This window comes from Aquarana catesbeiana, linkage group LG13 (genome assembly GCF_042186555.1).
Source record: "Aquarana catesbeiana isolate 2022-GZ linkage group LG13, ASM4218655v1, whole genome shotgun sequence".
NCBI lineage: Eukaryota > Metazoa > Chordata > Amphibia > Anura > Ranidae > Aquarana > Aquarana catesbeiana.
In genome coordinates, this window is record NC_133336.1 from 34,459,697 (window position 1) to 34,475,984 (window position 16,288).

Genomic DNA, 16,288 nt, shown 5'->3' on the forward strand with positions numbered 1-16,288 from the left:
AAAAAAAAAAAAACAAAACAGTAAAGTTAACCCAATGTTTTTGCATATTGTGAAAGATGAAGTTACGCCGAGTAAATGGATACCGAACATGTCATGCTTCAAAATTGCACACGCTCGTGGAATGGCGCCAATGTTCGGTACTTAAAAATCCCCATAGGCGATGCTTGAAATTTTTTTTTTTACTGGTTACATGTGTTGAGTTACAGAGGAGGTTTAGGGACAAAATGATTGCTCTCGCTCCAACGTTCGTGGCGATACCTCACATGTATGGTTTGAACACCGTATTCATATATGAGCGGGACTTGCGTATGCGTTCGCTTCTGCGTGCAAGCTCACGGGGACAGCGGCGCTTTAAACATATTTTTTTTTTATTGTTAATTATATTTTCTTTTTTTTTTCTTTTTTCACTTTTTTGGAAAAAAAAAAAATTTGATCACTTTATTCCTATTACAAGGAATGTAAACATCCCTTGTAATAGGAATATGACATGACAGGTCCTCTTAATAGTGAGATATGGGGTCAATAAGACCCCACATCTCACCACTAGGCTGGGAAGCCTGAAATAAAAAAAATAAAACGATCACCGCTTTCCAGCCAAAGCGGCGCCGTTTTTATTCTTTAATAGAGAGGCCGGGCGTGACGTCATAACATCGCGCCCGGCCTCCGATGATCATAGAGACTCCGGCGACCATCTGGTCCACCGGAAATCTCTGATCTACATCCGGCGCCGGCGGATCCGCTCTCCGCCTCACCGATCGTAACGGTGAGTCGGAACAAGCACTGGAAGGGGGGACCATTCCTATGGTGTAGAGATTCGCTGGCTGAAACCAGCAATATCTGAATGATGTCTGTAACTACAGGCATCATTCAGATATACCCGCTCAAAGCCCAGGACGTCCTATGACGTTGGGCGGGCGGGAAGTGGTTAAGAGTGACTTTTTTTTTTTTCTTCCCTTTAGCAGTAAACTGGCCGTTCTCTATTTTGGTAGTTTTGTAAGCTTTTCATCTATGCCACTTTCGGCGCCTTCTCCGTCACCCCTGCTGTATTCTGGGAGACGCACAGGTCCCAGAAGACAGCAGGGACCAGTGGGATCGCACAGCGCGAGTCGTGCATGCACAGTAGGGAACCAGGCTTCGCTTCCTGATTCCCTTACCGATGATGGCAGTGCCTCCGCCCGAGAGGTGAGGGATGGGTTGACTTCGGGTGCCGACATTGCGGGTGCCCTGGACAGGTAAGTGTCCATATTTGTAGCTGCTGACTTTAAAAAAAAAAAAAAAAAAAAAATAGGCGCAACTCCGCTTTAAAATCTGGGTGGAAAATTTCTGTGGGCAATTTACGTAAAAGATTTTAAGCTTTATGGCAAAAGCCAAAGCAGAAGTTGAAATTGCAACAGAATTGTCCAGTGTAAAACCTTCATAAGAGGAAAAAGTATCTCACCATAAATGGAATGGCTTTTGTGGGGTATACAAAACAACAAGGAAAAAGAGATTCCCCCAAAGAAGGCAATCACTCAAACACGATCTGCCAAAAAAAACAATATATTTATTAAGCTACAAAACACCACACAAAGGTACAAAAATTAAGCAAAATAGGGAGAATGTCAAATGACCATATTAAAATTGATAACGTTCTCATTAAAAACAACGGAGCCGCGGCCAAACATACCCCATACACACACCAATCACAGCAGCAGATTCCTACTATATTGGCCAGTATTGTATGAGATAAGTCCTCAGATTAATCCAGGTGTGGATAGTACGGCGGTGTGGGGATAAAGGTGGATGAATGGATGCTTGAGTGTAATTAATGCAACAAATTCAACACTGCTTAGACACAGCTTAAAGATTTATGGCAGTCCGGGAGCTAGACCCATAGCATGGGTAAGGTGACAGCAATGACCGGCAATAACTACTGAAGGTGGTTGTAACCCAGGACATACAAGCAGAGCAGTTGTATTATTGTAAAGCAGTAGGGGGAGCAAGCACGACTCAGGCTGTATTAGAAATAAAAGTTGGAGTGATACTTCTCTCACCAAGTGGATCAGCGGCTCATAAGGTCGTAAGCTCTACCCCAGATGATTGCTTGTAGATGTCAGTCCAAACTGCATTTGCATTTGCCGTCAGGTGGGAGATGTCCCGCTGTGTCAGCGCCTTCTGTTAGGAGATGCAAGCCGGCCGTCAGCTGTTAGTTCCCGGTCAAACATAACAGCTGACGGCCGGCTTGCATCTCCTAACAGAAGGCGCTGACACAGCGGGACATCTCCCACCTGACGGCAAATGCAAATGCAGTTTGGACTGACATCTACAAGCAATCATCTGGGGTAGAGCTTACGACCTTATGAGCCGCTGATCCACTTGGTGAGAGAAGTATCACTCCAACTTTTATTTCTAATACAGCCTGAGTCGTGCTTGCTCCCCCTACTGCTTTACAATAATACAACTGCTCTGCTTGTATGTCCTGGGTTACAACCACCTTCAGTAGTTATTGCCGGTCATTGCTGTCACCTTACCCATGCTATGGGTCTAGCTCCCGGACTGCCATAAATCTTTAAGCTGTGTCTAAGCAGTGTTGAATTTGTTGCATTAATTACACTCAAGCATCCATTCATCCACCTTTATCCACACCTGGATTAATCTGAGGACTTATCTCATACAATACTGGCCAATATAGTAGGAATCTGCTGCTGTGATTGGTGTGTGTATGGGGTATGTTTGGCCGCGGCTCCGTTGTTTTTAATGATAACGTTATCAATTTTAATATGGTCATTTGACATTCTCCCTATTTTGCTTAATTTTTGTACCTTTGTGTGGTGTTTTGTAGCTTAATAAATATATTGTTTTTTTTGGCAGATCGTGTTTGGGTGATTGCCTTCTTTGGGGGAATCTCTTTTTCCTTGTTGTTTTGTATGCTTCACAAGGCAACCCAAACTGCATCCAACCTATTTCTTTGGATGAATATCTGATCTTATTAATAATTTAGATTATTTTTTCATTGGTGGTTGATCCAGGCATAATCCTTTTCTTTTGTGGGGTATGGCATCAATTATGTTTGAGCTATTTGCAGGTTTATTTTTGATGCAAGACCAAGTTGTTTTGATTTTGAATGTCCTTGATTCCCTAGGTAACATTGATGAAGCCAAGGCTATTTTGAAAACCTTAGAAGAGTGTGTAGAAGGTCTGGCGATGGTTCGGCTGAGGCGAGTCAACCTTGAAAGGAGACATGGAAACTTAATGGAAGCAGAAAATCTGTTGACAGATGCCATGAACAATGCTAAATCGAACAGTGAATTATCGTTTTATGCAATAAAGCTTTCCCGCCATTATTCCAAAATTCAGAAGAATATCGGGAAGGCAAAGAAAGTGTTATGTGATGCCATTCAGAGAGATAAAGTGAGTTGAAATTTGAAACTAGAAGGTATTAAGTTCAAGTCAAAGTTGTTTGGTGTTGCTTGATCAGAGCTGTGAGGCGGCTATACAGGGGCTCAGAACAGGAGATTGCCACAATGCAGGTCAGCTGGACTGGGTGGAGGGGGTCCTGTGTAAGTTCACCTTACAGATTCTTCTGTAGAGTAAACTTACCCTTTAAATGGGGAACTTGCTTAAATTTGTACTGGCTGCTTACAAAGTGTGTAACCATCTATTCAGATTGGCTCAGTGTGTTGCGACATGCATATTGTATGGTGAGAATCGACCAATTATCGGCGGCCAATACACTTTTTTTTTTTTTTTTTTTTTCCAAGCAACGGGCACAAACGTACCCGATATTGCTTCAAGGGGTTTTACCGGGGTGATGCTTGCAGCTGCAGGCATCACCCCGGTACCATTCTGTAGAGTGGACAGTCGGCTTTATTGTAATAACCGATGCGGCTCAGCAGCCGCTCGGCTGTTATTACAAGCAGCGGGAGGGGATGTTCCCCCTTCTGCCGCTCACCGATCCCACCGGGAGACCCGAGCATCCAGCTGGCACATTCGCTCGGTTCTTGGATTTAGTAACCTGGAAGCGATGTCATGACATCACTTCCCGATTTACTGGCATCTTAAAGGCACCAGTTTAAAAAAAAAATATATAAAGTATTCAAAAACGCCGATCTTGACATTTTGAATACTTTCAGGTGCAGAAAAGGGATTTGGGGTCTCCCTGATCCCTCCATAAAGAGTACCTGTCACTGCCTAATACTGTCACAAGGGATGTTTTACATTACTTTTGACAGCAATAACAGTGATAAAAAAATGTACAGAATATCGGCACACAATCTTATTTTTTTTTAAATTTGATCATTTTTATTTATATTCATACAATATACATCTCAGTGTACAGTATTCCTACAGTGGCATGTTACCAAGCAAACAAACCATCACTCTTGAATGTGCATAAGAATCCCGTAACAAAAGTGCTCTATTTATTTTTTCCTTTTTTCCCTCTTCCCTCTCCTCTCCCTCCACCCCCATAACCCTATCCCTTACCCATACTCCGCCCCCTCCCCACGGCCCTCCCCCATTCACATCATTACAATACATTTTAACATTCCTATTCGTACGGGCATTATCTCTATGTTCCACTATAGCGGATATCCCACTTCCTCCAGCCAAGGTCTCCAAAGTTTTTTAAATGTTTTTAGGTTCCTCCTTTTTATATATACTGCCTTTTCCTTCCACATTGTTTCAGTCACTGCTTTAAACCACTCATCTTTCCGTGGGGGGGTTCTTGCCTGCCATCTTTGAGCAATTAACTTTCTTGCCTGAAAGAGACATCTCTGAACTATTGTAATTTTGCAGGTTCCTATGTCCATATCCTCCCCTACTCCCAAGATACATAATTTTATTTAGAGTTTCTATAATCTCTGACCAATACCGGAATAATTTCGGGCACTTCCATAGCATATGCAACAAGTCCCCTTCGTCTTGGCATCTAGGGCAGTTGGCATCCATTCTCCTCCCAAACTCAAATAACCTTTTAGGGGTATAATATGTCCTATGGAGTACCATTAAATGTGAAATCTTTTGGGCAGGGGAAATCGACACCCGATGTCCCCCCGCTAGTATCTCCCTCCACTGCCCATCTGAAAGTACGCCCAGCTCTCTCTCCCATTTACCTCTACTTTTAAGTTTTTCCGGGGCCTCTATGCTGTTTTTACAGATGTGTGGGTATATTTCAGCTATAAACCCACGTTGGCCCTCCTGGTCACCCAGTTTCTGAAGTACGGTGGACTCATTCCAGGCGGGACCCTGGTCCCCAAACTGTGACTTAAGGGCATGTTTAACTTGTATATAATTATATAATGAGCTATCTGGTATATCAAATTCATTTTTTAATGCAGAAAAGGGTTTAAGTAAGGATTGATTATATAGCTGAACTAATTTCTCTATTCCTCTTTTTTCCCATATTTTAATTGTTCCTATTTCTTGTAGTTCTTGTAGATACTTATTGTTCCACAAGGGAGTGTGTTTGATCCAACCACTCGTTCCCAACAGTGCTTTGACATTTCTCCAAACTTTTTTTATTAATTTAACCGTAGGGGTTTTATATACAAAGGAGTCTGCTTCCAAGGTCTCTATCACTGTCCTATGGGGGGCACCCGTGATCGTCAATCTCTCGTTGCTATTTTTCCCCAAGTACTGTAGCTGGGCTGCCAAAAAATAACTACGTGGGTGCGGTACTGCCATCTCTCCTTCCCGCGTGAGTAGTTGTAAGGTCTGCAATCTTATCCTAGGAGGTCCCCCTTTCCATATAAGGTCTCTAAATATTGTTTCTATTTTATCAAACCATTTCCTGCTTATCCATATTGGCGAGTTCTGCATTATATACAACAATTGGGGGAGCCATAGCATTTTAATTAAATTGCACCTCCCCGCCGTTGATAGCGGGAGGCCTTTCCATATTTCGATCTTATCTTTAAATTTTTTTAACAGCGGGGCTAAGTTATTATCTAAGTAACTCTCTGGGTCCTTAGTTATCTTAATACCTAAATATTTTGTTAGCGTTGTTATTTCTAACTTGTTGTTATTTGAGGGGGTGTCTATACTATCTGGGTCTAATGGCAACAAAACTGATTTTTCCCAATTTATGGATAATCCCGAAATTTTCCCAAACCTTGAGAATATATCCATTACTTGGTTCAGGGATCCCTCTGTGTCTCCCATGAATATGAGGACGTCGTCCGCATACAATGCGATTCGCTCCTCGCCATCCTCCCTCTGGAACCCCACTATTTTCCTATCTTGCCTTACTGTTGTGGCTAATGGCTCCATGGCTAGGGCAAAAATCATGGGAAACAAAGGGCATCCCTGCCTCGATCCCCTCTCTAATTTAAACCCAGTCGAATAATCATTATTGACTTTTACTTTTGCATTTGGTTCATTATACAATACTTTAACCCAGTTGGTAAATGAGGGACCAAAACCGTACTCTTTTAATACCCTCCAGACATATTCCCATTCTATGCTGTCGAATGCTTTTACCACGTCCAACAGAAGCATTGCTCTCGAGCCTCTGTTTACCGTGGGGATCTGCAAGTTCAAAAGAACTCTCCTGATGTTCATACTGGTTGTTCGATGGGGTATAAATCCCGTCTGGTCCGGGTGAACTATTTTCTGAATCACTTTCTTTACTCTAGTAGCTAAAATTTTTGCTAAGATTTTTACATCTGCGCAGAGCAATGATATAGGTCTATATGACCCAGGGTCCAGGGGATCTTTCCCCTCTTTATGCAATACTATTATTGTGGCTTCTGTCATTGAGGTGGGTAACCTCCCTTGCTCTTTTGCCCAGTTGAAAACGCCCAAAAGTTCCTGAAATAGTACCTCCCCATACTGTTTGTATATCTCGACTGGGAGGCCATCGGGACCTGGTGATTTATGATTGGCCATTTCTGATACTGCCATTTTGATCTCTTCTATAGTAATTGGTCTTTCCAATTCCTCAACATCCATCTCCTCCAGTGTTGGTATGTCGATGTCTTGAAAAAATTTGTCCATTTCCCCCTCATCCCTGGTCCCACTAGATTTATATAACCTCTTATAGTATTCTTTAAATGTCTCAGTAATCATTTCCAATTGAGATGTTGTCTCGCCTACCGAGGTCTTAATGACCGGGACCATGGATGGGGGGGAGCCGGACCTAACTATATGAGCCAGTATCTTTCCTACTTTTTCCCCTTCCCCGTACATGACTTGTGTCTGGAATGCTCTTTTATTTTCTACTTTCCTAATTATTATATCTTTATACCTTTGTTGTTTATTTTCCCACTCTCTCTGTTTTTCAGGGGAAGGTTCATTTATGTACTCTCTTTCAGCAGCAATTAATTCCCTCTTAAACCGCTCCTCCCAATCCCGGGACGTTTTTTTTAATTTTTGACACCTTCTGTATAAGTAGACCCCTTAAGTATGCCTTTAGTGTGTCCCACAGCACCCCCCTCGATGTGGTGCCCGAGTTAAACTTTATGAATTCTTTCAGTTCTACTTTTACCCCTTCCTGGTTCTCTATTACTTCCAGCCAAGCTGGGTTCAACTTCCATGTTCTATAGATTTTCTTATGGCCCGGGTTTATCGAGGTTATGAGCGGAGAGTGGTCCGATACCCCTCTAGGGTGATAATTTATGTTATTTATTGCTTGTGATGCTAAGCCATTACCTAGAACTAAGTCTATCCTTGACAGCGAAGCACAGGAGCTCGAGTAGCACGAAAACTGCTGAACCCTCGGGTTCCGTATTCTCCACATGTCAAGCAACCCTGCTTCTTGAAGGAATTGTTTCAACCGGTTTTCCTGCTTTCGTTGACTCTGTTTCCCCCCAGGGAATCTATCTATTTTATTGTCCAGAACCATGTTGAAATCCCCGACAACTATAACTGGTAATTCAGCCTTGTCAATTATAAATTCCATAAGGTTATACATAATATCCAGTTTAAACGGGGGCGGAATATATAAATTAGCCAGTACACATTCCAGATTCTCCATTACACAATGCAGGAGCACATACCGCCCCTCATCGTCTATCCTGCACTGTCTGCAAGTGAACGCTACCCCACTACCAATCAAAATTGATACCCCTCTAGAGTAGGAGGTATATGTAGAGTGGAACTGATGTTGATATCTCTTCTTCCATAAATTATTTTTAGTATCTTTTGTCAGGTGTGTCTCTTGCAGACAGGCAATTTCGACTTTGAGTGTATCTAAACCCTCGTATACAGCTGCTCGTTTAACAGGGGAACCCAACCCTCTAACATTCCATGATCCAATATTCAGGACCATGATTTATTACTTGTGTTTATGAACAGGAGATCTTAAGTTAAGGGGAAAAGGCAGTAATTGAAGCGAGCATGACATCAATAGACAGGAAATAGAGAGAGAAAGGAAAAAAAAAAAAGGAAAAAGGAGAACTACCACCCCACCACTAGGTCCTCTCCCTAACGCCTTACGTTCCCAGCTAACTAAAGTGCTTATTTCTGCTGAAAAGGGGGGCTTTTCCCCATCCCACAACCTTTTTATTTTAGTGACTTCAAGTCTTAAGGACCTATGCATAATACACATGACGTACATATTTACCATAACTGTTTATAATTTACTAGTGTATTCAGTGCAACCTTGTGGAAAGACATAATTCTTTTTCTTTTTTAAAGTGCAAACGTGCCCTTTTTGTATCTTCATATTATAATCGTTACCCTCCTCTTCCCACCTCCCCCATCCCTCCCCTCCCCCCCCCACACCACTCTAGGTCCCCCTTGTAGGCTTTTTTAATGACCAACACCCGCTCCTCTACCCCTACCCTTCTTACCCTCCACCCTCCCCCCCTCCCCCCACCCCCCCTCCTTATCTTCCATCCCTCACCCGTACAAAACCCTATCTTGTTTTTATATCAACCCTGTGAGTCCCCCCACCCCACACATACAAAATTATATCTTTTTATATTCTTTCCTTCCTCGTTTACTGCCCCCGTTTATTTCGGCAAAAGCTGATCTTTCTTTTCTTCCAACCATGCTCGCGCTCTCTCTGGGGATTCAAAGATCTGGCTTCCCCCCAGCGCATTTACCCGAAGCCTGGCGGGGTACAGGAGAGCATACGTAATGTCATACATTTGGAGGCTACGCTTGATACCCAGGAATTCCATCCTGCGCTTCTGCAATTCGGGTGAAAAGTCAGGGTACATTGATATTTTGGCTCCATTATAATACGGATTCCCCCTTTCCCTAGCCATTCGAAGAAGGGTCACCTTATCCTTATAGTTCAAAAACTTCAATAACAACGCTCTTGGGGGGGCTACCCTGAACAGGGGGCCTAAATGGAACTCTGTGTACCCTTTCAATGGAGAACTGCTATGAGAATGTTTCTACCCCGAAAGTCTCAATTAGCCATTTTTCCACGAAGCCTGCCGGGTCTGATCCCTCGCTCTTCTCTGGGAGCCCAACTATCCTCACATTGTCTCTCCTGAGTCTATTTTCCATTGCGTCGAATTTTTCCATGAGCCTTTTTATCTGATCTTTCTGTGCTTTTAACTCTTGCTTCATTGGGTTTAAGTCATCCTCCAGCAGGCTTATTCTCCCTTCTGTTTCTGTCACTCTTTCTGCCATTTTCTTGAGATCTTGGCTTACATGGGCTAGTTCTTCCCTCATATCTTTCATTTGATCCGCCATATTGCTCAGGGATTGTTTGCATGCGTTAACTGCCGTAAGGATTTCTTTAAGGGTTGGTTCGCCTTCCGTTGCATGTGTCTGGGTATTACTTGTTTCTATTGTTTTCCCCACCATACTCGCACCTTTGTTTGAGGGGTTCCTTGTTGTGGTACTATTTGGGAGCGTGTTCATCTGGCCCAGGCTCTTCCTGTCTGACGCTGTTTTGCTTTGTACCTGCTGCCCCCCTTTCGTTGGTGTATGGTCTGTTATATTAACCAGTCTCTCCAATTTTGCAGTTGCCGCCACCGCAGCTGCCGTTGCCCCTGCCACCACTGACACACCACCTTTGTCTTTGTCTTTTTCTTTCTCTTTGGCTGATCGCAGAGACTGAGACCCCATAGCTTCCATATTTGCCTGCTCATCTCCCTTCCTTCTTGTCGACTTTTTTTTTTTTTTAACCCCTCCGGCCACAACTAATTTGTAGTGTTTAACGTGCTGCAGCAGTACGTGAGGGGGCCAGGAGTCAGTATAGTCAATATAGGGGAGTATCTAATATAGAGGGGGAGCTTTTAAGAATGTTTCAAGCTTTCCAACGTTTCAACTGGTATAGCCCTGGGTTTAAACTTCTTAATATAGTATACCACTGTATGAGCTGATGTATTACAATGTGCCACAACCCCTTTTCCTACCACCAGCAAGTCCCACAAGTTCTATGTTTTATTTAAGCTTCTTCCCAGGAATTGAAGCATAAGGGGCGTTTATTATGATAGATAGCAGCACATCTTTCAGTCCCACTTCACATTTTGAGTTTCCACTCACCCCTTCAGAGATTCGCCCTCCAGCTGAACGGATACACAGGGTCAGAGTCTTCTTAACCCGTCTGTTGTCCCGTTCGACATTCAGCTCAGCCTTCCTCCCGATGCCGCTTACGACGGTCTCAGCGATCCTTCCCTGCTGACACCTTGTGAGTGTCTTAGCTGTTCCCGTGTGTCGCGGCTTTACTTCCGGGTCTCACACAGCTCCAGCTCCAGCGATACCTGACAAGCGGCAGGGGGGCCCGACGATATTGAAGGGGAGAACGCCACGGCTTCTTAGGGGAGAGGGCACCACTTCAGGTAGGAACACCCGGCACGAGCATGCATATCACCGATCCACAATCGCATCAGCTGGTTTCAGGCATCAGTAGGTAGCATGTAGTGGGTTACCGGTGGCAGGTAGTGAATCCGCATAGCTGCCAGAGGATACCTTCGGCCATATACACTTGAGCTTTACCAAGCTGTAGGTGGGGTGAGGAGAGCACTCACGCCGCTCCTCACTGACTCACTCCTCCATCCACATCCGGTCCCGCCTGGTCCGGCACACAATCTTGGCTATTGGCCTGAGAGTGGCCGAAATGTCGGTATCGTATCGGCACCGAAAAAACGATATTGCTCGATTCCCTTTTGTATGGTATTTTGTGGGTTAACATGTATTGCATTGAGGGTAGCCCTTTTGTTTTTATAGGACTACAACACACACATTACATGGACAGGCACCTTTACATTAATGCAGCACACCACAACGCACTGACGTTACTGTAACATGCAGTATGAATTTGCCCCTCAGGAATTTGGTCATAAACTGTGCTTAAAAGGAGTTGTAAAGTCAGAAGGTTTTTATCTTAATGCATTCTTTGCATTAAAATAGGCCGCCTGTGTGTAGCAACCTCCCCAGCACCCCCTAATACTTGAGCCCCCTCTCTGTCCAGCGATATCCACGAGTCCCTCGGCCATCCGAGACTCTCCCTCATGATTGGCTCCCGCGGCTGTCAAGTCAGTTAGCCAATGGGAATTGATAGGGTTGAGGGCCTGGAGAAGAGGAGGATCCAGGCTGCTCTATGCAAATCCACTACAACAGAGCAGATATGTATAACATATTTGTTCTTTTAATTAAAAAAAAAAAATGTGCCTTTAGTAACACTTTAAAGTGATTGTAAGATTGTGGTTTTATTAAAAAAAAAACTTACAATCATTTTAAAGTGTTACTAAAGGCATATTTTTTTAAAATTAAAATAACAAACATGTTATACTTACCTGCTCTGTGCAGTGGTATTGCTTACAGCTGCCCCGATCCTCCTCTTCTCGAGGCCCCGGCGGTGATATTTACTCCCCTTCTTCTCAGCCCCTCCTCTTCTCGGCCCCTCTTCTTGGCTCCACCATGGCCAGCTGCTGGCTATGGGGAGAAATTTGGTAATGGCGCTCCCGACCTGTGTCTCTACGGAGCCGCGGTCCATAGACCTACACAATGGGACTTTGAACTGCCGCCCACTTCCTCCTCACTGCATTTGACAGCAGCAAAAGTCAATGGCTCCTGCTGCTCGAATGCTGTTTAAAGAGGGAGAATAGATGCAGTTGTGCACAGCGCCGATCTCTTCTCCCCTCTCTTGCCCTTCACACAGGGGAAGGGGGGCACAGGGAGACTGAAAAAAATGTTTTTTTACCTTAAAGTGGATGTAAACCCAATGTCATCCTTTATAAACTACTGCCATAGGGGTTATCTGTAAGGATATACATGCCTCCTGCATGTATCTTTACCTGTCAAATGTCTCCCCTCTGTCTTATTAGACCCAAAAAACTGCAGATTCTGTGGGTGGGTCTGTTGTCTGGAGCTCTGTGGGTGGAGTCTTGATGTCAGTAGACTCCCCGCCCACCTCTACACTACCCTTGTCAATATGCATTTTTTCCTGTGTATTTCTTACACTGAACTTCTGCTATGATCTCTAACATCCAGTGAAAAGACAGCAAAGTAACCACATGACTTCAGCATGTCAAATCATGCTGAGGTGTGGAACAGCCAATCCTTGCAGAGCTGCTGAAGAAAGGAGTGGGGGAGGGAATTAAAAAAATAATGCATGTCTTAGGCTAGTGCACGAGATATGTAAATCACCTGTCACTCACAGCAAGGGGGAGGATTTGACAGTTTTTCTCTTTTTCAAGTTTTATCTCACTAAACAATAAGAGGATTGCTCAGAGCTGGATTAACTCTTTTTGGCAAGACTGGGCTCAAATGATAGTAAATCTTATACTCAGCTGTCGGGTGCTGCCGTCGCCATTGCGGGTAAGGGTACCCGGCAGTGTAGCCTTACGGCTTCACGCTGGAAACCCTACTGTGCATGCGTGAGGCCCCGCTCCTCTCTCCTACTGGCCCGGAGACTGAGGTTAGTGAGCCCTGTGGTGGAATCGTGGGCTGTGGCCCAGACTCCCTTAAGTGGCAACAGGATAATTGTCAAACAGCACTTTTGAGTGGAACTCCGTTTTAAGGTAAATGTTTTTAGGTTTAGTAACACTTTAAGACGTATCTTAACCCAATAATATTTCCATAAATTTCAGCTTAGCTGTTCTTAGGTGTGGTGGTGGCTGCAGTATTTTTTAAAACCTGGGTATCCTGTCAGTAACAAATTTTCTGCCCTGGAGTGATGACACTAATGGTACTTTAGCTGTGAGGGAGCAATATTGTCACTCCTAGGACAAGGCTAGGAATACCTTTCTACCTGGGGAGGTGTTTTGCAGTGCTCAGGGGGTAGCTGGTAACAATACTAATTGATAAGTCAGCAGAGAGCACAAAGTCAAGCCAGCTATACATGACACAACTTTAGTTGGAAAAAAAAGCATCCACATGCTAGATGGGGCAATCCTTCCCTGTGTGGTATTCTGACAGGGAAACTTACCCGCCATCAGAATACAATCATGAGTGTAGTGGTTATGGCCAGCGGCATTGATCATTTTGTGTAAAACCAGCCTGTCGGGTCTTTACCAGTGGATCAATAGATCAACTTGTCCATATAAGGATGGCATTTTTAACACTGTATGACTTTATCGGCTCACAAGGTTACTGACCAGATCAGGTAAGCACTGTCTTTAGCGTGAAACCATTTACTGTCTCTGTGGTGTCTGAGATTTTTATGCAATAGTCAAGGAATCGTGCATTGAAGTCTGGATCTTGTATACTGGCCATATCAACTTAATGTTGCACTTATCATACAGAGATAATAAAACCCTTTTATCAGGGTTGTTAACCCAAAGTTCGCAATTGACACTATCCTCTCTGTTAATGTAATCTGCCTCAGTGTCTGTGCCTTATAAAAAAAAAATGCAGCTATATACCTGATTTCAGAGCGATGATCGGTGCTCGCGTGGCCAGCTCTCTCCTCTCTCGGCCTGACAGCTGCAACGGGAGGGGCCGAGATTCCCCCGCTGACGTTAGTCGGGAGGGGAGGAGAGTAGAGCCGGCTGGTCATGTTGGCACTCTGAAATCCGGTATATAGCTGCATTATTTTTTTTTCATAAGGCAGATTACATTAATAAACAGAGGATAGGGTGAATTGCGAACTGTATTTTTACCAGGAAGGGAGGGGGTGGAGATGGAGCTGAGGGGAGGGGGAGAGAATGAATACAGTGCTATAGATGAGCAAATCTGTCAGTGCATCCAATCACACAAATGAACAGTGAGTTGGCTTTGCCACTTGAAGTCCATTTTTAGCGGCGTGTAGCAAAGGGTTACCGGCCACGGTACAGGAGATGGTCAGAGACTGCGGACACGGTACAGGAGATGGTCAGAGACTGGGGACATGGTAGAGGAGAGGGTCAGAGGCTGCGGATACGGTAGAGGAGAGGGTCAGAGGCTGCGGATACGGTAGAGGAGAGGGTCAGAGGCTGCGGACACGGTAGAGGAGAGGGTCAGAGGCTGCGGACACGGTAGAGGAGAGGGTCAGAGGCTGCGGACACGGTAGAGGAGAGGGTCAGAGGCTGCGGACACGGTAGAGGAGAGGGTCAGAGACTGCGGACACGGTAGAGGAGAGGGTCAGAGGCTGCGGACACGGTAGAGGAGAGGGTCAGAGACTGCGGACACGGTAGAGGAGAGGGTCAGAGACTGCGGACACGGTAGAGGAGAGGGTCAGAGACTGCGGACACAATACAAGAGTTCAATGCAGCCTCGCCAGTGCCTGTCATGCAGCCTGCCAGTTCCCGAATCAGAGCGGCGATCTCCGTGTGTCACGGAGCTGCATTTGAATTGTCCGGGTCGCACTAACTATTTCCCGCCTCCTGTAATCACGTCACACGGATTCAATGTCCCACCATTGGATCAGTGTGCCGTCTGTCACAGGAGGCGGGACATCGTTACTGCGGTCTGTGTAGTTAAGCTCCGTGACACAATGGAGATCGCGGCAAGGAGGGAGCGCGAGGAAGAGAACAGAGGAGAGGACTGCGGCGCGCCACGCTAGGATACCCCCATAATGGGCAGCACTAGGGACGGGGCCCAGCCTCCATTTTCAGCACAGTCATCGGTGAGATTTCCTTTTCGGCAAAATGCCGAAAAGGCCATTTTCGGCCGATATGTTTCGGCGGCGGAAAATTCGGTGTATCACTAGTTATATGTACTTGACAAAAAACACAGCTGAATCATTTGTGAGGTTCCATATGTGTAATTAGCAGATCACAGAATACCTCCTTCCACTGTCACTGATGGGTTCAAGTTGGTCTCTGCTGACACAGCATTCAGGCAATAATGATGACAAATAAGACCTCTGTATGTCATTTCTGTAGACAACAGTCCCTCTAAGCTGACATTGCCTGTGGTACTGTACTTGAATGTACTAAATAAATGTACTAATGTTTTTATCTTTTTGGAGAGTGTCTCGCTAAGTCTTTTTACTGTGTTTGAGCAGGAAAATACCAAGTTACACCTCAATCTGATTGATTTGGAGTTCAGTGGAGATGTGAAACAAAATGAAGCCAACATCCTGTCCCATTTTGACAAAGTCATTAAGAGCTCAATGCCAATAGCTACACGAGTTGTATTTTCACAGAGGAAAGTGGAGTTCTTAGAGGACTTTGGATCAGATATCAGCAAGTGAGTAAATAAAAATTATCTTTGCCTCTTTTAATAGCAATATATAAATAAATATGTGATCATTTCATTGCTTTGTTTTAGATTGCTGACCACCTACGATGAACATCAGAAACTTTTAAGGGAACAAGAAAATCTGAAGAGGAAATCTGAAAATGGGTATGGTTATGACTTTTCATGCACACCTTGGGTGGTTTGCAATAACTTGCACAAAGTAAACTTGAATCTAGGGCATTCAAATTTAAAATAGTATCACGCTACAGTAATCAAAATAATTAGATTATTATAATTGCTACATTTAAAATCTATAAATATAATTATTCTCAGAGTGCTCCATACACTAAAATATACATGTATAATTCCTATATCCGTGCACAAAGGGTATATAAATCAAATCAGTGCAAGCAATGAATGGTCCATGCCCAAAAAAATATTATTGATAATAAAAATAGTGTAGAAATAAAGATGCAGCCTCCTCCTGGCAGCTGCAATATCGGAGTTCTTCTTGCTCCCAACTGGTGCTCAGAAAACAAGTGCTCCACTTCCCATAGGTGCTCAAAGATCAGTCAACATGATATGGCTCATGGTGACTTGTGATATCCAAAGTGTATATATATAAAGAAAAACGGCTAGTAGTACTTATATCCTCCATAACATCAATTAAAGTACAGGTTACTCAAAATGCTCAGGTGCTTCCAGCACACCAAGCTATGACCAGTATAAAAATCCATGTTTAGAACACACCGCTCTCTCCACACAAGACTTGCAGACAACGATCCGGCTAGCAGCTCCACAC

The 16,288-nt window shown here is 44.2% G+C and overlaps 1 protein-coding gene and 1 non-coding gene across 3 annotated transcripts in view; both read left to right on the forward strand.

Annotated features, from left to right (window-relative positions):
• The window catches only part of PRPF39 (pre-mRNA processing factor 39), an 82,704-nt gene that overhangs the window by 54,617 nt on the left and 11,799 nt on the right, over positions 1–16,288 (forward strand). For both annotated transcript variants that reach the window (XM_073608791.1, XM_073608792.1), the window contains 3 exons: positions 3,122–3,390; positions 15,311–15,495; positions 15,577–15,651. In XM_073608791.1, the coding sequence (XP_073464892.1) occupies positions 3,122–3,390; positions 15,311–15,495; positions 15,577–15,651 (529 nt within the window). The remainder of the gene's footprint in view (positions 1–3,121; positions 3,391–15,310; positions 15,496–15,576; positions 15,652–16,288) is intronic.
• LOC141120801 (small nucleolar RNA SNORD127) lies at positions 15,143–15,217 on the forward strand. The gene has a single exon (XR_012239954.1). It is a non-coding gene; the product is annotated as a small nucleolar RNA SNORD127 (small nucleolar RNA).